Raw genomic sequence first — 23,335 nt, 5'->3', positions numbered from 1 at the left:
GGATGTCGAAGGAGGACCAACGAGCGAAGACAACCGATCCTCGTTTTGCTATCAACGTCTGTCAAGGGTAGATAATATCAGGTTGCTGCACGTGAAATGTCCGATTTTGTAGAAGAGATTTAAACATCTGTATTTCTTGGATAAATTAACTGTATCCATAAAATAATAAGCAGCAACAGAGTCAGTGCATTTTTTGAAAGTAACAAATTACACTCTTCGAATTTACGAATCACAAGTAGCATCTAGCAGCATAATGCCGTAGCAAAGTGAAGACAACTTACCGGGATCGAATAATAAGAGATTTCGTATGCAACAATCTAATAGTTGATCGTCGAGGACTTACCTGTTTTCGTGGCGAACGAAACATCCTTGGGATGATTGGTCTTGATGGCGTTCATCCGTCTGTTCTGGGGCCCTTGACCTCCAGGGCAGCCAACTCCAGGCGTCTGTCCAAGGCCAGGAGCCAGAGCACCGGTCCCGGATAAAGGTCCACCCGGTGGCATGTGTTGAGGAGCGCAACCCGGTGGGCCCGCAGTCCCTGGCACTCCCGGCATTCCTGGCGGAGCGCCTGGAGCTCTCACTCTTGGCTGCTCGACCGGAAGTACGCGGCGTCTCTTCTTCGGTAGCTTGGCTCGCGCCTGCGTGTGACTGTAATACATCGCAAAGTTGCTGACGATCACGGGCACGGGCAGGGCGATCGTTAATACACCGGCTAGAGCGCAGAGCGCGCCAACGAACATTCCGATGTAGGTCTTCGGCACCATGTCCCCGTAGCCGACGGTGGTCATCGTTACTAGGGCCCACCACAGGCCCAACGGTATGCTCTTGAAATCGTTCTTCGGATTGTACTGGGTGCGTTCCGCGTAGTATACCAGACTCGCGAAGATCACGATTCCAAGGACCAGAAAGAAAACTAAGAGCGTGAGCTCCTTCGCGGAGGCGCGGAAAGTCTGTATCAGGATCTTCAGGCCGGAGGAGTGACGTGTCAGCTTGAACAGTCTCATTATACGTATGATGCTCAAGAACTCGAGGATGTCCGCGTTCTCCAGATGGGAGGCGAAACGTTGCAGCGCCAGATCGAGATAGAAGCTCATCGTTGCCACCATGTCGATCAGGTTCACCGAGCTCTTGATGAACACGCAGCGATTCGGGCTCGCGGTAATCCGTATTAGGAACTCGAATGTAAACCAGGCGTTGCACATGCACTCGATGTAGAAAAAGACGTCGTGAGCGTTCGTGTGCGTTTTGTCCACCGTCCACGAGGTCTCGTTCCCTTTGTTCACCGTCCGGTTCACGATCACCGGCACTCGCATGTCCGGATGCGTCTTCAGGCAGAACGACAAGATCGAGATGCAGATGAAGAGGACCGAGACTATGCTGATCACCTGGCGAACAGTTTTAGAAAATTAAATTATGAACGTGCGGTGACGAGAGTAACAGGGATAAGGTAACTCGATCTACTCTGATCGAGAAGTGGGATTCCATATTGTTATTACAAGTTTCTTGACCGTCCTCAAACTGATACACATTTTTGTTCGCGTACTGCTTCGTCTTCGCGTTTCCCTAAACTTCTAAGTCTCGTTTAGACCATGCTGACCACCTGCGGAACATTTTTAGAAAGTCAAATTATGAGCCTGCACTGGCGAGAGTAATAGAGACAAACTATCGAGAAGCGGTATTGTATATCGTTATATATTTCCCGACCGTACAAAAATTTACGCAAATTTTTCTTTGCTGCTTCTTCGCGATTCCGGAAACTTTTAAGTCGCGTTTAAATTCCCCGACTTGTTCACGGGAAGCCTCTTAACGCGGTGGCGCAGTTTAGAAGCCGTGCTTCTTTATGCCGGTCAGGATGTGCCTAAGTTTCAAAAAGTCCGAACGGGCCATAAAATCTCGGGGGAAGTAGCGCTGGACCGTAAAACTGACGTTGTCAAGGGTATCATCGTCGGTGACGCGAGAATTCTGTCGACAGTTTGCTGGGTTAGAAGATGAATCCCATTACCGCAAATTCAGCGTGGATCTGGCTTTGTAATAACGTTAAAAGTTACGTTACGCCACGTGATCCCTCCGTCGTTATCTCTACGAATTGATTTTCTTCAAAAACTGGCTTTCCTCGAGCGAGTCCTTTTCTTACGGTGTCGCAACGCGACTAGATAATAGAACCTATTATGGCACGGTGCCCAATAAGATATAAGCTTGCCAGATCTAAAAATTTGGTTTTTAGAAACGCTAGCGGAAGTTAACCGTCACGGAGTTCATACTTGGATGTTCGCGTGACTCAAAGTATACTTCAAAGTTACATGTTACGATGTAAGAGATGTTAGAAATTTCGTAAAAACGTTCGAACATTTTAACGATTTCCCTATTGTAACAATTTGCATAGAATAACATCAGGATCGATATCTTAATGCGTCAAAAATATAATTTTTGTTGGCTATATTCAAAGGTCCTAACTGCCAATATATAAAAGGAAGTGATAGAAGACGCGCGGGAGGGCTTTATAAGTGACAGCAATTCGATACTGCCTTTATTAACTCTTCGGAGAGAAACGGCGTTATACGAGAATATATCCTTTACGAGGAAAAACATACAAAGCTTGTTATCTTCAACTTAGAGACACTTTTTATCAGACGAATGACACATATAAGAAGCACCCCGCGGAAAAGAAATCCTTAGATTTGGAGAAGCGTAAGGAAAATTTGAATAATACGTACAGTTCGTATAATTCGTTCGCCTCTAATGTCACTTATCTTTTTATATTGATTGTCATGGCTAAAAATACTTATCCTACTTGCGGAATGTTAGGTTTACATTGTATCCGATATTAGTTGTGGAGTACAACATCATTTTTCTTATATATCGCGGCAAAGTTTCCAAACTCGAAAGTTGGTGTCGAAAACAAATTAAAACAAAGTAAGGTCGTAAAGCGGCCACGTATAAAATAAGGTGGAAAGTTGAATTTGAAATTAAATCTCTCCGTTACAAATATGTAGATTGAAACTATATTTCTATATATAATTGATGCTATTATTGTCTTCTTCTCCGTAAAAACAAAATCGAGCATCGCTTTTACGATTTCACTTACGTCAAACGCGAGCAAATTTCACTTCTCGAGCGCTGTGCGTCGTTCATTGGATACTGAAATGGCTCGCGTGAAGTTGTTATCGAGCACAACTTTTTCATCGAACATAAACTTGTTTACAACGGAGTTGTGTCGTTTCGACAGCCGTGCACGTACGACAGTCGGCGTTTTACAGTTTGATCCACTTCTTTGTCACAATCGACGAACCACAAATAAATGAAAAGTTCTTTTTACCGTGGACGCTTCAGAAAAGCTTCCTTTAATTGATTACGTTATTCCCAATCGCAAGAACGAATCCTGTCTCGAGTCCAACAGCAGTCATTTTTATATTGTACCTTTGACACGTTAGCTGCCACGCTAATACTCTTAAAAGTGCCTGCTGTGATTAAATTTTATTTGCTGACTATTGGAAACTACATAATCAAACATTTATCGCGATATTTATATTTGTAACTTTATCGAATTTCAAGAATTTCATTCGATTAATTTTCTTTGGCTTTTAGAATTAATTTTTTTAGTTCTTCAGTGAAAACCACCGTCACCCATACATGGGTGACATCGCGATCAACGTGTTAGTATCGAACGTTAGAATATTAAATAAATAATTAAATGATATATGACAACGTTTATGTTTTGTTTTCAACGGATTTATGTTTTGTCCGCGTACTTCCCATATATTTACATCGAAATTCAATGCTAACGGTTAAACATGAATAATGAAATTAGTCTGAGTAATATCCAGATTAATTATCAAACTGAACGTACGCGGTAATTAATATCCACACCAGAGATTAACCTCAATTGATAGGATCAAGTATTTGTTACGATATTAGTAGGGTCAAATCAATTTGATCGCGACGTGTCGAACGAACCCGTGACTTGAAACGCAAGATTTTCGTGTAATAGAATTACAATCAATGTAAATTGTAGAAACTTAGGGTCACCCTATCGCAACCCCTCGACTCTTATCAATCAAGAAAGGTCGAAGGGTCTTGGACTGAGCATGTCACGCATCACCATCCTCGAGGATACGACGTTAGACAATATTAGCTAGGAAGGGTCGGAAGAAGTTGGTTCCGTTACGATGGAAGGCTCGAAATAGTCTATGGCTGTCCTGGCACCGCTCAACACCTGAACCGTTCGTGTTCGCTTCGGAATAGCCGTAAAGCATACAAACCTTAGCTGCCAAAGAGGAGTAGGGTTCATCGAACAGCGACCACATCTGGGGCTTGACCTTCTGCCACCACGTCAGCGTGCCGGCGAAATACGCATCCTCGAAACCGAACTTCCTCGCCAGTTCCTCTTCGGTCGGCCTCTCGGTATCGAGGTCCAACCTGTCGAGGACTGTCAGCGTTTCCTGCGTGTCCCGATGCTAGAAGAGCGGGTCGGGGTGGAAGAGAGGGGTGATGCAACAACGATCGTTATTCGTACCTGCGAAAGTCTCTCGCTCTCTCGAGGGTGCTTTTTTTGTTTGTGCTTTCCTCGGGACAGATAAAGCGCGTGCAAAGCGTACGTGAGTCTCCACATATGGAACAAATACGTCATTCCCATTTCGGATACGACTAACGTCGTTAGATACACGTGAACCGACCTTTAACGACCGCCATTTAGTCAGAAGGGATGCGCTATTTTATTGCAATATACAAGAAACGCGTTGGTCGAATCGTTGATTAAACTTTGTGCATCTAGCGACTTTAGGTATCGACTAGTTCTAATTGCTGGTTTCGAAGCTCGCTGCGAATTGTCACAATTTTTCGCGCTTTCGTTTAGCACATGTAATTTTAATATTATTTCTAGATTCACGGAAAAGGAATATTTTAGAGCAAATAAATTGTTTCTTTGACATGAAAACGCTCTTATATTTTGTCTTTATTTAACTTTAACAACGGAGGAATGTTTTGATAAAAATTTTAGTAGCGCAGAACAGCTTCGAAACCGGCGCCAACATCACAGGCATTATTTACCGTCCGCCCTCACATCGAAGTTCCTTGCAATTCATCCAGTTTCCAATTAAATCGGGCAAAGGCATGCAACCGTTTATTTATTAATAACGAAAAATGTCAGCTTCTACTATTCATTTATCGAGGTAGATTTCCGTCAGACTCTCGATAGAAAATGTGAGGTCGAAGCGTCTACTTCGTTTGCATTCGATTAGGTCACGATCGAAATAAGTAATAAAGTATCCACAGAGAACACGAAGACCAAAGATTTCTTTAATCCTCGTGCGGTTTCAAGAATCAAAGTACGCTAATATCGGTCGTTTCCATAAAAGAGGAACAAAAGTGGCACGCAAATGCTTATGGCACTGTATAACGAGCAACGCGATTCAACTTTCGATGATTATCCAGGAAAGCAGCGTCATTTTTCACTTGAAGTGCGACACGATCGGTCCACGATCCTGTTACTGATAATAAATAAATTACCGTCGAATCAGGCCGAGCAAATGAACGGAAGGAAATGAATTCCGATTGCAAACAAAGGCTATCGAGTTTCCAAGTACACAAGGTGGATTTCATCGCGTCATTCAACGAACTGTCCCTCGCGGGGTTCACACCTTCGTCTCACGATTAATACTAATTACTGGAAAATTCGTTTTCGTTTCCCAGACTAATCGATTTTCGCCGATGCTAATGGGAATTCGGACTTGTCCTTCCCAGCTGTTCGGAATCGAGACTTCGACGTTTCAATCTTCATCCAGAATAAATCAACTTTTCATGGAATATTTGACCATTCCAGCAACTAATTCGATCACTTTTAAATGGACGAATCGAAAACGAAGTATCGTAAAACGATTTCGGCATAGTTGCACCAACAATTTAACCCGACATGAATATTTCATAATCTCGGCGTTCGTTAGCGAAACAGCATGCAGGAAGTTTGAAATAAAGTAGGCATTTCCCGAGCTTGCAATCCATCGATTTTAGGGGATATTAAATCCTCAACGGCTCGTTTAAATCGCTTAACAACTTCCGCCGAAGAATCACGCACAGAAACTTTGTAACTTGTCTTAAAATGAAAATTATGCGTCCTCGTTTATTTCCAGCGTGCAACTTCTATGCTTACGGCAGCTGATACGGCAAAAGTCTACAAGAAAAAATTAAGGACAGACGGGAAGTACAAAGTATGAAAAGTTTGATACTATGTCGCTGAATGTCTGTGAAAAATTACTGTAATTTGTTGTTACGTTGTTCGTTGAAACGACCTGAGACGGTTAGAAAGAACGAGGGTCGCAAGACCGCGCAATTCCGCGGATAATTTCAAGTCTGTGCCATACTTTGAAGCTAATTGAACGCCGATTGACAATTTGGATAATGTACAATATATCGGAGTCCCGTGGAATGGTATGCTACCATTGCGGCGTGGTGCATTTGAATATTGCTGCAGGCTTGTCGTTACTGGATTTTGGCGAATGCGATATATCAGAACCGGAAACCGTGAAGTACATGCACGACCCCAATTAGAAACGCGATATAACGGGCGTGATCGCGAAGGCAATCATTCTGAAACATTTCCAATGAAAGCGTTCCTCGAAAGACCCTGCGAATCGTCCATTTACGAACACGCGACTTTTGAAAACTGAACTTACACGAACGATAGAAAATGCGAGGTGCGTTTATCTCGAGATCGTTCTTCGTTGACTGTTTGTATTTCGATTTGTCGCTGAACAATTTAAGTCTGGTGCGCGCTCACTGCGTATGTACACGATTTAATTATAATCGCCTTTGAGAAATCGGGTTACGCCAAGGGTGACGTAAGCTCTTTTGTGCTATCCCCTTAAAGCATCATATCACGTTCGCCTAACCGAGAAGATTAGATTTTTAAATATTTAAGAGCAATGGAAACACGCGATTAACTCACTCGCGAGGATCTTTCTTGTCCACCCAAAAGAAGAGACTGATTGATTGTTTAAAATCGTTATTCTTACTTTGTTCATTTGACAGTCGATAAATCGACGACTTTTTCGGAGGATTATTAAATATCAACCTCCTGAAACCTGACCTTTGCCGCTTTTCATTAACAATTCTCTGCTTCGGTGGCTCGATATCTTCAAGAGGCTTTTCTATTGTTTCTCGTAAAAGAACTATTTATTTCGCGAGAAATAAATAGCCACATAAATTTCAATAAAACACCAACGCCAGACGAGACGTGCTCTTGCAATTTATCTACATTCCCCGCTACAAATCAATGGTGTTTAATCAAAATCTGAGGGTGTCCTTCGCAGACGACCCTTCGTTCCACGGAACCCCTAACATAAATTCCTCATCTCCTTTTCTTCTTTGGGATCGAACACGGTCGACATTGCAAATGACCCTGTTTCAGTCTTTCACTTGATCCTGGATTTGAAATGGGTCAAGATAGATGCCGGAGGAGTATAAAATCGAGATTCGTTCATCGTACGGGATGGAATAAAAAATGCTCTCGAGTATCAAACGAAGGTAGAATACAAATGAGATTTTTCTCGGATACGATACATTCCGTGTAACCGAAACTCAATCAATTTTAGAAAAATATCGTATTACCTCGTGCAAAATATTTCCGAAAAATATTACGCCACCTAAAATATCTCTCCATCTCGAATTCCTCGCAATTTTCACTATAATATCCGTCATGGAACATGACTACGAATGTTTTTCGTAAAAGCTTCCCTTGACATTTCGTAATATATGCGCGAGATTAAGTTTTTATCTCGTGGAACAATTTTCCTCTTCGAAACTTGTTTCAATTTTTTTTTTGTCTAAACTTCATTTTAATGTAAAGTGTAATAAAAGAAGTATTCGAAATGGTAATGTTAAGTGGGTCACCCTTGTACACGTATAATTCTCTGGTTCTGTTATTTTACATTTTACAAAGTAAATGTGCCGTAAGGCTGAGCCGTAAAATTATACACAGTGGGAACCCACGTGAGCTTTTACAAGCTGCTTTCTCGGGAATTACTAGAGATAGCTATGAGACTCTTTCGTCGTCAATTCACTAGAGAATAGAAAGATGGATATCTAATAAATTTCAACAAATTTCGAAGGATTGTCTTCGAATTTCCATTATTAAATAACGATACTGCATCGATCGATATTCAAAGTATCGCGGAATAATGCAAGCATGCTGATGAGAATTCATCGAATCAGTGATTACTAGACAGGTGATGAAGCGATCGATCGTCAAGTGATTAATTATAGCAGCGAATCTGATATAACTTAGTGCATCTTTGGTTGGGATATTTATTTTACGCTGGCCACATGTTCCTCGTCAGGGTTAGACATAAAATTAGAAAAGATTATTATATCGTATTAGTATCGAATAAAATATTATTGTCGTGTATATAGGCCCAAGGTACGGAATAAAATCTTCGCAAGCAGTCCTCCGTTTCTAAGAAGAGCATCGCTGAAAAATTCTCGGTTACACGTACTCTCGACAATGTATAACGAATTCAACAAAGATCGGAACGCATTGAAAGAATAGAGCCTCAAAGGAAACGACAAGCGACGAAGAAGCACATAAAGGATAGTCTCGCTTTTTCCGGGAGACACATAAGGTGGTGAATGAAACGGAGAAGAGTGCCTTTCATCGGTGAAAAAAGATTTACCTCGGACAAAAACGACTGGCCTTACTATTTCCAGGACATTAGAAAAGAATCGATGTTCCAAGTCGGGTTACGTTTCTTCCTTCCATTTCCAAGGAAAATGAAGAAAATTATTGGGCTATGATAATCGACTTCTTACTCGATTTTGTTTCGCAGTTTTCGCATCTTAATGGTGAGACGAAGGAAAAAAAGAACGCAATTTATTCGGCCTGTTCTCTTTTACTCACACGAAGATGGAAGCGACACTTATTTTACGCCTCGGGACATCGAAACCAATTTTTACAGAATAGCCGGGCATTTCTCGAAACACAAAAATTTACTAAATTTCATTCGCCGTTGCTATTCGAGCATTTTTACACTAAATCTTCAAACAACTATTTCCTACAGTCGATAATGCCCGGCTATGCCAAGAAGCTGGGGATTACGGAACAGAGAATTAAGTAACCTGTAACGAAGGATTAAATATTTATATCTTTTTATACTTGCATCCTGTGCGTGTGCACCACACAATATAGGTATATATACATACATCAATTCGTTCGTCTCGTACACGATGCGCTAGTTTCCACAAATCGATAATTGTGCGTGCACTAGACAATTTAAAAAATATCTATGTATATGGGATCGATCTTTAAACGACGCGCCACGAGTTAATTGCATTTTGTCCGAGTGTTCGGAAAATTTATATTTTATGCAACGTCAACGCGAACAAAGTAACGAGCTCGCGGAATTTTTAGCAAAACTCGCTGCACAGCGTGTTCCTTTTCGTCCCATTTAAATGTTTAAAGATTATACGATCCACCTGTACACGTAATGCATGAATTATGAAGATCAGGCTCGCGTAATTAGCATTACATGACCCAGATCTGTACCGATGACGTTAGATTGAATTAGTGATAACGTGACAAATGAACGAAAGAGATGCATGCCGATTATACTACACAATTTGCATTATATAATCGGTAATTCGGTTAGTAGTGTATATACACTATATATGAAAAACGACAGGCGTTGCGAATGACGAAAGAAAACCGACGCCAATTATGTCACATGATTTGCATTGTGCAATGTTTCGTGTTCGTGATTATTCATCTAGGCTGAATATAAAACAATATTATAAACAGATGAAACAGACACATTCCAATTATACCGTTCAATAATGCAGCATTTACCAATTTCATTGCCGATGCAGATTAAGCGCCGCATAATCTTTCTAATTTCATTCTCGACGGTTTCGATCAACGCGAGCACCACTTCGTAATTTCCTCGACGAATAAACGAATTAAATACTTTTCACATAATGTACATCGTTATGTTATTCCACACTTAAATTTGCGTGACGTTGAAAGTAAACCTATTTAATTTTTTTAATTGTTTCGAGTGTTTCAACGCAAAATAGTTACCCAATTAAAAATAAAATTTCAAGTACCACGCAGCGAGCATTATCATTTCTAACTTTCAGCGAGGATTGTATGCCGGAGAAAATACTCGTCCAGCTTCAAACTCCCCCAGAATCGAGAGATGATAGGTTTTAAACACTTCATAGGTCCACTTTCGACGTCACAATCGAGTTACCATTGCTCGTTCTCGTTAATCTGCATCCGCAAGTAGTAAAAACCGCATCGACCGATTACATCAGGGTTAGGCAAAGAAGAGAAGCGGATAGGCCGTTCGGTGCGTATGTACCTGGGTGTAGGTCATCCAGCAACACGGCTCCACCTGATTGGAGTCGAGACCCCAAAAGTCGAGCTCCTCCTCGAACAGTGGGCCGCAAACATCCGTGGGGTAGTGGAGCTTTCCGGTGCGATAGTAGTTGAGGACTTGGGCGAAGACCCCCGGATGTCTGTCAAAGAAGTACTCGTTCAAGATGGGGTCGTAGTTCGCGAGGGCCTCGGTCAACCTCGAAAGCCTCGTCGCGGGGATCTTCTTTAGGGTCGCCTTGTACGTCTCGTGCCGGATTCCACCCACGTTCAGGACCACGCGGTTCTCCGAATCCATGTTTAGAAGACTCATTTTGATCACGGCTCTGCTACCGCCGGTCCTGACTCAGAGAAACCCACGCGGCCTGCGAACAAAACGCCAACGTTTCCTATTAAGCGGCTGTCCCAAACAACAGTGATTCTAGTCGACGAAATCTCTCTCACTTTCATAAAATCCCTGTCCAAACTTCTGTACCATTCCATTGTTCATGCAAAAAAAGGAACAATTTCGTTATCGTTATGTACGACTTTGCACCTTTGCATAAACCAGGTGCTAATGTTTCAAAACACATTAGATTTACGATGAGTTTACCATGACTTCTACGCCGGTTCTCGATGCTCGTAAATGTGCTCCATTCATATTTATCTGGGATCCTAAACAATTTATTGGTTTTTAAAAGTACAAAAGTAGTGGAAGAGCTGCCTGCTTTGCGTAAGCGTAAATTACGACGTGACTGTAAATTCATAGCAGCACAGAACGCAGTTGCTTACTTACTTTAGAAAGTGGAATCTTTATTTATAGCTCCGTCTTGTGAGAGCATCTCATTAAATAGCAATTCTCTAACTTTATTAACTGCATCCCAAATTCGTGTACTTGAAGAGCGTAAGAGATTAAGGAGTATCTATAAATGTGCGCGACATTGTTTTACCAGTCCGCCCAGTGAAAATAAATACATTATCGAACGTTGTTCGACAGCGCAGAAAATTGTGCTTTTTCGGTTTACAATGTGCAATTCGGGACAGCGGAGAGGCAATTTAAACGCAGGAAAATTTTGGCAAAATCCGAAGCGGTTCCGGGGACCAAGCACTTTTTGTCAATTCGTTTGATTTATGAGGATTTCGGTCATCCATAACGTACGATTTAATTTTTGTTCCCTTTATCGAAAACTCTACCGCACTTTCGCTGTCGTTAAAAGCCGAGTTTTTCTCGTTAAAAAGCTCGATAAGGGCGGTCCTCGTTGAGTGTGGTACAATCTGTGACATCGTGAGTATTTTCAGGACATTAATGCGTGAGAAATAGCAATTCGATTTTTTACCTGACCGTCATTAGATTACCGTCGACACACTTTCCAGACCATTCCAAAAATCGATGATAAATAAGCGAAAGAGAGAAAAGAAAATTTACGTTTTTATTGTTTGCCCCGCTTTAGAAATTTTATTCGGCCCAATAGAACCTCGATAATCGCAGGAATACTGGACTGAATATCTTTTCAAGTATCGACACTCGTGCAACGATCGAGACAATCGATCCAATAAGAAGAAGCTCTACTTAAAGGAAATATCTTCGCAACCTATGGTCTTTACTACGTATCTACTTCCACTACTCGTTCGTTGCTAAGCTCGTGCAACCACGGAGGTTCCTTTTATCGAGGTTCGATCGTACTATAAAGTTCTACCCACTCTTCATTTTTATACACATTTGTGGAATATTTTTTTTTTTTTATATATATTACTCCATCAGAAGATTTGTCGCTAATAAAGTACGATCAACCTTGAGTTTCCGTCGAAACGAACTTCCTTCGATGTTTTGAATCGCGCCAACATTTCTCTAATTATACGCTTTCGTGACTTCGCCATTGACGCGTGCATATTTAACAATTGCACATAACTGGGACGACTAAAAATACGAGCTCTTTAATTCCTCCTCCGTGTCCAACTTTTCATCTTCGAATGCACGTTACTCCGACTCGGCTAATTTTGCATGGAAGCGAGCTCGAAATTGGCCAATAGCCACAGCGAGAACGAGACGTGTAAAGCTCGATATCTGGCGATCTCCGGGAAAATGTAAAGCAGGCCTCCAGATAAACTTCAACAGATACCGCGGCCTGACATTACTCTGCTCTTTAATAACTTCAAAAATGCGACAGGGAAACGAATTATACGGGGAATGTAAATGCGCCCTTGTGATATTCATCCAAGTAGCCTTTATAACGTTGATAAAGGCGGAGGAATTTTCATATTGCCTTCCACCACGGTGAGTCTGTTTTGAAAGCGATACCCACATATTGTCAATGGTAATTAATTCAGGAGAAACGAGGGTCGGGTAAAAATGTTAATATTTCGTTCGTGAAAGCACTATTCCGGTACGCACGACTTTCATCGAAGATGAAAAGTATAGTCTTACGCGATAAAAAATATTACTTCGGTCCAAAATAAAGTTCTAAGAAGAAAATAAAATTAAAATCGATGCTGTTCCAATTTCGCGCCGAACTTTTTTAATTGGAACGTCAAAGATAAATTACAATTTGGAATAGTTTTTATCGGCGTCCCTCCCCGCGGTGCATTTTCTCTCTTGCAAAACGGGGCAACCTTTCTTTTTAATTAAATTTTCAACGAATCGTGCCGAGTCAATGCGACAGCTTTGGAATATTTCACATCGAAAGTCGCGATGCAACCGCCTTTTCAGTCTCGTTTCGGCAACGCCAGTTAATCGAATTAAAGCTAATTGGAGCGCGTCGTGACCCAAACAATACATCCGTGATGTTTCCACAATAAAAGTTCGACTTTGATGTCGAGTTATTCGAAATCAATTCCCGATGGGGAATTCCCCCGAAAAGCAACCTCTGATTTCGCAAATAGCACCAGATAACGACGTTCACGCGGTTTGCGCCTCGTGTCCTTCGCCTGATGCTATCGCGATGGCAGGCATCAGCAATTTCGAGGCTTCGAAGGTGGAATTAATCCCCTACTCGACGTCGTAACTGGAGATTAATTGCACATTTTCCAACCATTTCAACAACGATCGGCGTACCGAGTAGAGGCAATTACGCCTTCGAATGTAGGGGAGAGTTAACCTAATTGGAACCTATTCGACGATTCTTAATATTCTGTAACACCTGAACGCCGTTGTTTCGTTGAAATCGTTTGTTTCTTGTCTCGCGAAGAAACCTATTCTTTTCGGTGGAAGATTCCGTTACCTTTGTAAAAGTTGTCCCGACCTGGCGCGGTAAATGAGAGTTAATGGTATGGTGAAAAATTATTTTGGACTCGCTCCAAATTTCCTCGCTTATTCGCCGTATTATTTTTTGTTTCCCTTCGCGGTCTCCTCCCTTATGCAAACGGCCGCGTAAATCAATATAGCCAGCACTTTCTGCGGTTTTTAGTTCAACGCGTGGCTTAAATCGAGCGAAGTTTCAAGCACGATGTACTTTGGATGCAAAACTGGATCTATAATTACAGATTCCATAAGAGGATTAGTTACACTGTGATTATTATAATATGATAGAATTCTAGATACTTGTAACTCCTATACATTCGAAAGTAATTCAAGCAGAAAAATAGATATAATTATACCTCCGTCGTAACTGCTGCATTCTATATAATGCAGTTATAAATTCCATGAGAGCTACAGTCGGAGAGTCTATAAAGTGAAACGAGTTCTTCTGAAATATTCAGCGTTTTCTTAAACGTGAAACTCTAGGTATGGAATCCGAAGCATCGCATGCAACCGATACGTTAAACCTATTTTCTACTTAAAAGCTTATCTACTTTATTACTCTATTCAGCAGTTATCAGATTACATACTAGATTTTCCCTTTAGAATTTCTCCAGCTCTTGACCATCTTTAATTACGGCCCTTCGAGAGTGCAAAATTCATTTTCAACTAATTACAGATTATTAGATTTAGATTATTATTGGCTATTAACGGCCGTTACCGGCCGAGAACAGTTTAACGTTTTATTTAGAAATGTGTAATAATTGGAGGAAAAAATAGCGAAACATAATCTTCGGAGGGCGTAGTAATGGACGTGAGAATTATGCTTTGTGTCTGGCCATTCATTTCGAGATAAGAGGAACTAGATTATTCAAGGCCCGTAGAATCCATTATGATAACCTACAAATGATAAGCAAACGCCAGTGGAAGTTTTTTATTGTCTTTTTTCGTATTAACAAGCAGAGACTAACGTATGGTGGTATCAAAAGTATTAAGTTAGTGGTTCCTTTGGTGGTAAGAACAGTTCGCGATTTCATTATTTATCGCTTTAGGTAAATATGTATCCAACTCGATGTTATGAATTTTTTATGTATTTTTCTCAGCATTCGACTATTGAAGCGCGAGCTGCTCGTAAATCAGACTCATCGATACGCTAATCCGAAGTCACGCGTAATCGTTGCGGAGTACAGATTTATTATTGTTTAAACTCGGAATAAAACGGCGATGATTCCAACGATAAGAAAATAATCTACAAGTGGTCTTAACCTCAACCACGGTACTCGAGAGGGTAGCAACCCTAGCAACATTCAGGGTATTTCGTTCTCGGTCAATGTTCGCCACGAACCACCTGTCAACGTGACTTCGTGCCTCGCATTCGCGGAACCGTAGCGTCAGCAGACGAATTTTACTCTTACGATTAGAATGAAATGTACAGGACGCGGTTGAACGTGTCGTGATTTCTTTAATAAAAGCAAAAGCAGACATTCTTTTCAGAATTCTTTTCAGAAGCAGAAATTTGTTTAAATCATTAATAAAGATCAGTCACGCTTTTATCTCGGGGTTGCGTATATTATCATATTTTATCGGATACGATATTTGCAAAGTGAGAATCGACTCTATCGCCGACAATACTACACATTAATAAATTCACTTAGAGAGTATTAGCCTAAACGATATAATGTGTAATACTGTCGATTCCCACGTTTCAATACGGCTAACGTAATTCGGGTGAATCTGGTTAACAACATAATCTTCCCTGACCACCCGAGCGAGTAATCCACCGTGATAGCCAGAAGCCTTGCAATATCGCGAACAAATCCAAAGATAACTCAACTAGTCCGTCCTATCTTCTTCATTTCTCACGCGAAAGTATCCTAACATCCAATAACTTCAACAAATTCCATTAACCCAGCAGAAGAAAAGGTGAACGGAGGTGAACGAGAGAAAAGGTGGACGGAAAGCGTTTTCTTAGATTGAAAAATCTGATGGTGGACGTAACTTACATTACGAGTATACGTTACCGTGCACAGTCATCGTGCTAATAATTAATAATGATTCATAGCGGTCAACTCTTTAGAAAACGGTGCATAAATTTCATTTAAATTGTTCATTGATAAATCAAGAATTTTGCTTGACATTTTTTAACCTGGCTTGAACTGCTAACACCTGGAAAGTCACGTCATGCATATATGTATGTATGTCAGTAATGTATCGGTTACCGTGGCGTCCCATTTTAAAACATGAGATTCAAATTTGAATAACGTTACGTAGAAATTCAATGCATGTTTGACAGCGTGATCTCTGCGAACGTTTTTGTTCAAGTTTGTTGGAATACAGGTGTCGAGTTAAAGTTGTAAACGTTGGAAATACAGATAATTCGTTAAAACGCTTTCTAATATAATAAAGCGTCCATACGCAAAGTAACATTTATTCATATACAGGAAAGTTACGACACCCGACAGTCACAAAACCAATCAGTTAATCTCTGGATAGTATTTGATGCGTTACACCCTCGTTCGCCTAAGGTACTAAACCGTCGTGTCGCTAATAACAACCTAGGTGCAGCTGATGCGACGTTAAACATGTAAGGTAGAAGCATTACATTAATTTATGTACCTTATGACACCGCACTACGACAGCACCATGCGAAATTAGAAGCTCCTACCTAGGTATCCATCGACAATTTTCTTTTGTCGAGGGACAAGTGAAACGTGAAAAATACTGTAATAAGAAATCGTTTTGGAAATGTTTGCACGAAACAGAGATCTAATCTATCTCGAATGTCCGACTGCTCCGAGCAGAAAATCCCGAGATTTTCGATTGAACGTGGAGGAAATCCAGAATAAGCGTTCTCGTATCACGTGCCTCGGCGTATTCCAATTGACGAACACCGAAATACACTAGCAAAGTGGTGGTGCGATTCAATTCTACGTTGGTTCACCATCCATGACGTCACGAACAGATATCCACGTGTGCTCGCATGCATGCGTCCGCCGTACACGCGTGTAGTTACGAGCGGATTCGATGTTGAACAGTGTTTGTTAACCGGGGCTACGCTTTGCTTGAAATGGAGACAAGTAAGGGCAGCAGGGATGACTTTGTTCATTCATCGGTAAGCTATTAAACTCAACGAATGATCTTCTCGACGTGAATCGCAAAATGCATGCTTCGTTGTTGCGAGATATATAGGAGCATTCGCGTGTTCCGAAACACAGGAGAATTATAATAATAGGCTGTAGCACTATGCATAGACCGACGAGTAAAATGACAGGGACTTCTAATGACACGAATGTCGTTCAATGTACGAAGATGCGAACGTAAACAGAGAGCTATCACGTTCCATGCAGTAAGGGACGTACTTCATTAATCAAATAGAGGAATGAAAGAGTACGGGCTACCAACAGTCACCGCAATATTTCACGATCGTGCCAAACATTTGTCTCTATCGCGAAGGATAAAAACACGCGAATGAATACATTTTTACGTATATAAATATCACTTTTAAAAATTTATAGCAACAGATTTTTTTTAGAAAACTACACAACTGAAAATATAATATTATCGAGAGAAGGTGGAACTTGTGGGTGAAAGACAACGAACGGTAGATCGCAACAATGAATGCCCACCAAAGGACATAAAAAATATGCGCATCTGTGTAATTAGTACAACAAATGGCTCTGAAAGTGATAATGTATGGCATGCGATATTGTCGTGGCATTGCGCCAAGGGCAGCAACATTACGTCGGAACGCGTAGATAAAGTAACAAAAAAAGGAAAGCTTAACGCTGCGAAGACTGACGCGGTAACACGTGACCGTTGAGTAATTTTCCTCTTCGCAAGAATTTTTCTGAAACTTTTATCATACGCTAACAAGCAAAAAACTCGGCGTAACGCTTAAAGTGCTTAAATAATTGCTACGCAAATTTTCTCAGTTTAAAAGAAAACTGAGGAGTGACAAGGTGTAATTAATAATCTAAAGGGTGGAAGATATTTCACGAAAATTTTCAGCACGCTTTCAAGGAAATCATTTTTTAAGAGTATCGTCGAACGTGTCTGATCAATACTCGCTGTTTCTACTCGCGTTGATACCTGTGAGTCACAGGCTGTGACGAATAAACAATTTCTGGGGGATATTTGACGGTAATGTGGTATTAAATACTAAATGTTTAATGCTATCTACTACCTTCTACCTAGTTACCATCAATTAAAACAGTTGACGTTATCGTCAACGTTCGCAGCGTCAACGCAAGTAGAAATAACGGTTATTGGTCAGACATGGTCGCGAAATCAAAACTCAACCGCAGACGCGTTCTGAAAATCTTAATTTTCTCGAGGATATAGAAGAAAGAGAAATTGTTTACCTTATAAATTCTAATGAGAATGATCATAAATCACGACGAACAGACTTGCGATAGAAGAATAACTCTTGTCAAGCTGCTTTGCAGAGGGTTCGATATCACGGTAGAACATTAATAACTACGAAAAAATGAGACTGGATATTCCTGCATCTATTCAGATTCATGCAACAAAAGGGAGCAGAAAAAAAATGTTTACAACCGCCATCCCTGACTTCCGTTTCTTAGTAGACCATTTTCGGTTGAGCGCTGAACGTAGATCGTTCACCACTCGGAAACGTTTTTTCTTCTGCCATCATCAACGATACCTGTTCTTTCGTTTCTCTGCGTTTTCTTTGCGAATTCTTTTATCTTTCTAATATTAAATCAAAGTTACCGGCATTTTCATAGGAATTCATTCGCGAATATTAATTAGTACGCGTTCGATTAATAGAAGTTGATATTAATGTGTACTTGGTGTGAATGTAAATGAGATAAATATAACAATTACCATACATCATTCCCGCACTATGATCAAGTTAATAAATTTAATTAAATATCCATTTCGATTCGTTACTGTATTCTGCGCTCTCGTTCAACGATAAATTTTATTAACGAATGCGCGCGGCAATCTTGAAACATTCTAATTGCTCCCATAATTTTCCAGATGAAATGTATATCGTAGGATATACTTCGCCAATGATTAAACCGTCGGAACTCGCAAATTGGAAACTCTTTGAAGCTTTTTCAGAGATACAATCGACCGCATAAAAATAAGTATTTACGCGTACGTATTTCTTTGTCGGTTCAACGAGTGTCGAGTTCAAAGGAAGGAAACACTTTCAGAGCAGCAATTATATTAACTCTACCCATTCGTTTACGAATAAGTGAAAACTAACGTCTACTTTGGTTGAAATGCAAATAATGTTAATTACGAAGGTACCTGTGCTTTCGTACTGGGTTTCTACTGGCCACAAAAGGGGAAAGTTAAAGTTGCTTTAAAGTGCTCACCGTTAATACCGCACCGACTATATCGTATTAACTAATTATAACATTAATTTATGAAACGTTCTCTCGAATTTCTCGTAACGGGCGTTAATCCTTTCTTCTGCCATCTTGTACTACTAAAATTATTTATTACTATTCCTATTATGATGATCATTATTATTATTAATTGTCTTTATTAAGCATACACGAAGAAATTCGTGTACAATGTAATCTCTCCTGCCTGCATACTTTACTCCTCAAACACTCTGTTACTCGACCGTCCTACGTTGACATAGAGCGTATGTACAAACCCGGTATGTGTGTACACAATACACTATAAATTTAACAGTGAAATCGTCCACGTTGGCGTCTTAATGACGCGATATCGCGCGTACGTCGAATAATGGAATGAAATGTAACAGTAATGACAATGACGACGTATCTCGGCACTTTGAAGCATTTAAAGTTTTAGAATGATGTCCGAGGGTACGCGAGGCTTTAAAAGAATGTAAAATCAAATGAAATTTGCTCGAAAACTGACACGATTCGATTGCTACAATAATCTATGCCATGGTACGCAATTGAAACTATAAAAATGAAACGGAAATGTAAAATCAGCCAATAATGGCAAATAATAGATGAGGTAGAGAACGTGCCAATGAAATGAGGATAAAGTAAAAGCATCAAGAAAAGTGTAGTAGAATGAAGGCTACGGCGATACTATTAAACGAAGTATAAGTAGAGTTGTATGTATCAGAACTAACGGCAGCAGGGTGTTCCAGAAAATAATGTTATTTTTAAACTATCTTTTTTTTGTATTAAAACCTGTTCTGGCGATCCGAAAATGGAAACTACATTTCTGTAGTTTCGCATTCTCGCCAATCGTAAAAGAAGAAACAATCGTTGACATTAGTTGCAGTCGACCGACTACGTTTAGCAAACTACAATTACGTATTCCGAAAGTACACGTTCAGGTGGCAGCAGCCTAACAGCACGCAGGAAACAAGGGAAACGTAGTGCCCATGCAGGAAGGAAGGGAATTGCGGTACTACTCAGGAAGGGAGGCAATTGTAACAGTGGTAATCTGGTTCTCGTCGAATTAAACGATTCGGGCCGGAATAATCGAGAGCGTTAACTAAAACGTTAACAACCGCCGATCTCAAAGTTCGAGCAGTACAATTACTCGAATCCTACCGGTAAATTCTCAAACTCTGTAAACTCGGCGATAACCATAAAGCCGGCAAGAATTCTCCCGAAAACGATCCACCCTGAAATAGCGCATCGCCGACCGTTCGAACTGCCTAACATCGATCAGCAAAATCACGACCGTGCTCGCGAAACCGTGTTGCTCGCGACGGCCACCCTCGAGAACACTCCTCGGACCCCCCTCGAAAACGACTTCCTTGGCCCCGACGACACCGGGTGGGGAAGGTTGACATCATTCGAAAAGGTTGTTGACCACCATGACAGTGCGCGCGTGCTGTCACGAGTCCCAAAGTGTTCTAGCAGCTCGCGCTAGCTGGTTTACAAGTAAGCCTGAGCGGCGGCAGTAGCAGTCGACCCCTTGTCGCGGGAATCGATAGTCTGTGTGCACGAAACCTCGATAAGCAGTCGGTACGCCCAGCGACATTCCAACCGCGATTCTTCCGTCGAAAGACTCGAGAAAGGAAAAAAAGGGAACGAAGGATTGATAAAAAAAAAAAAAAAGAAGAAGAAGAAGAAAGTAGAAGAGAAAGTAGCCAGGAGCAGCCTGTCGAAGCAACGAAATCGAACCAACAAGCCTCGCGGGAAGAGGGCGGCCACGGGGGAGGGGGGAGGCAATTGAGCGAGAAAGCGAGAAACTGGTGAATCCGATAAATCAATGAACGAAAATACCTTATGCGAGCGTCGGAAGAAAGTAGGTACAGTCTACGGTAAGAGAACGGGTGGAAGTTGCGACGACCAGGTGCATCGAACCAGTACTTTGCTGGAAGATTGATAGGGGTACGGGCAATGATCGACTCCCTCCCGGCATTCTGTTCTTTCCGCGGGGTTTTAGAGGCGCCGTTCGGCTAAGTATCCGTTCGACAGGTCGAGAAAGTAATGGCGAAATGGAGGGACACTAAAAATAGTTCACCCCCTGGTATCGGGGTAAGCCACCTTCCATCGAGTGGCTTATCGCTGTAGCATCGATGCAAACTTTCGCGCAAAGACGAGACATCGCTCCAACGTATCACAGACAATCTCGCGAGGGGAATCCTCGTTAACCTCTGCTACACAAGAGGTTCCAGCGACAAAGGTGCACCCGATCGAGGAGGAATTCCGGCGTACAGAAATTCCTCCCCCTTGGGCTAACTTTCGACTCCAAACTTCGGACTCGGGGCACTCGAGACCCTCGAGGAGCCCTTCGAACGATCGCGAAGCAATCGTCCCACGAAAACACGGGAACGAAACGCTCTGGCTAAGACTTCGGCGGTCGAGGATCCCTCGGGGCAGGGAATCCCGTCAGGACGCGAGCGATACCGTCAGGAGGAAGTAAGTGCAAAGCCTACTTACCCTCGGTCGCGTTCTCTTCATGTCTCGGTACTCCTTGGCGGCATCTCAACGACACTATGCTTCCGCATCCTCCATGCTGGCGGCGGCGATGGCGCTGATCGAGGTGCACCGCTGACTGGCACAATGGACACTAGCTGTTTCCGCTTCGACGAAGCCGGCTAGCTACTATTAACGTACGATCACCACGCGAATCTGTGCGCGTTCGTTACCTCGTTTACGTGGAGACTCGGTTACCGGTTGATTCTCATCGTGGCATCAACCGACACGACCAGAAGGTCATCGTTATCCGTTTCGTGTCACGACTACGAATGTCCCAACGATGGTTTCGGGACGAGGGCTCGGGTTCTCTCGACTCGTGCGCGGACTGAACTGACCTCGAACGAAGTCGCCGTTTTTGTCGAAAGACGGTGACTGCGAAGGGATGGTGTGGGGATGACCGTGCAAGGGCGGGGAGACGAGAGGCGCGCGCAGAGCCTCGAGTGCGTATGCGTAGGGGTAGTTTCTACGACGACAGAACGGTGTGCACGTTGCTGCGGGCTTGAAAGGGGACGCGGTTTTTCGGGTTACGCGGGAGCACCGATTTTTTCGGCGACTCCGTTCCCGGTTATCTACTTCACTTGCGCTTCCTCCGAGGGATGCACACCTTCTGGCCGAGCTAACACGGGCCGCGCATTTGTCGGAGGTTTTGCACGGGTTCTTTAGCGTTCTTGGAAAGGAGATGCTGCCTTTGTCCAGTTCGGAGCCGTTGGGCGGTCCTTGCTTCCACGGTAATGCAGCTGTTTTCCTTGTTTCGCGATAATTATGAAGGATTTCTGCTGCTTTTTTGCGAGCTCGTTCAATTCTTTTTGGAAATGTTCCGCCACTGTCTCGGCTGAATGTAACAGAGGGGAGAGATCTTCGTCGGATACAATTTTATTCCAACATTTCCGTGGGTGCTTCTGGAGTAGTTTATCGGAGAGCTCTGGCATCCAGCACAACTTTTATACAAAATTCTCTATACACGCGTGTACGTACAGTCAGTTCTGTAAATACTCGTTCCCTTTCTGTGTATCGAAGAAATTTGTTTAAATTAAATGGTGGGTTTAATGTTTCCGAGTGTACCAAAAATTCATTTGAGAGTATCAAAACTATCATATTATTTAATTAAGAGGGTACGAATATTTATGGGATGTATGTACCCTCTCTTTTGATTTTCATGTATCTCAGAATTGGTTTCCATGGAAATCGTGAAAGTTCGTAGAGCGTTGGAGATTTCTGAGAAATTCGGTGAGTAGTTGGAGGAATATTGACATAGGAAGTAGCGCGTTTCGTTTCGCGATGTAGAGTTATATCGAGAGGCAGGAACGAACCAACAGGAATTCCGTTTGGTTAGAAGTTCTGACTGTTTAAAGCGGGAAAATTTTCAACTGATACCTGAGAGGTTTCGCGATTAGCTTGACAGCTTCGTTTTACCCTGTGTAGCGGTTCTACCTTCCCTGGATCGTGCAGTCCTCCAATAGCAAACGTGACGGTAATTTTTCAATGAAAGGTGTGTTGGGTTCTGCGGAGGTTCTTTAGAGGCTCCGTGAACGAGAATCTGCTTCTGTTAAGTTAGCTGTCCTGTTTCCGTGGTAATGTAGCGGTTTTGCTTGTTTCGAGATAATTATGATGGATGTGGCTTTTTGCGACATTGTTCAATTCTTTCAAGGTCTGTTTGAGACAGCGACGATCTGTTTTTTCCCCGAGTAGCGGATTTACGTTTTCCGCGTGTTAAATCCTCTGATACGGAAGAAATACGTTAAATAGGTACGTTAAATACGAAATACGTACGGTTGGCGACATTATTTAGCCGTTTCAGAGAACTGAAATATTTTTAACAAAAGAGATTGTAGTACAGTTATCGGAGCATTGCGAATCGAATAGCCT

At 41.9% G+C, this 23,335-nt stretch overlaps 1 protein-coding gene across 1 annotated transcript in view; it reads right to left on the bottom strand.

The window, feature by feature from the left end:
* The window catches only part of LOC128878034 (potassium voltage-gated channel protein Shaw-like), a 31,075-nt gene extending 9,283 nt beyond the window's left edge, over positions 1 to 21,792 (bottom strand). Inside the window, exons 1-4 of the mRNA XM_054125820.1 lie at positions 21,431 to 21,792; positions 10,347 to 10,725; positions 4,260 to 4,454; positions 344 to 1,385 (exon numbers count right to left, since the gene is read on the bottom strand). Coding sequence (XP_053981795.1) covers positions 344 to 1,385; positions 4,260 to 4,454; positions 10,347 to 10,673 — 1,564 coding nt within the window. The 5' untranslated portion in view covers positions 10,674 to 10,725; positions 21,431 to 21,792. The remainder of the gene's footprint in view (positions 1 to 343; positions 1,386 to 4,259; positions 4,455 to 10,346; positions 10,726 to 21,430) is intronic.
* Positions 21,793 to 23,335: the final 1,543 nt, after the last annotated feature.

This window comes from Hylaeus volcanicus, chromosome 6 (genome assembly GCF_026283585.1).
Source record: "Hylaeus volcanicus isolate JK05 chromosome 6, UHH_iyHylVolc1.0_haploid, whole genome shotgun sequence".
Lineage (NCBI taxonomy): Eukaryota > Metazoa > Arthropoda > Insecta > Hymenoptera > Colletidae > Hylaeus > Hylaeus volcanicus.
Note: the sequence above shows the minus strand (reverse complement) of the source record. Positions and strands in the feature narration are given on the sequence as shown.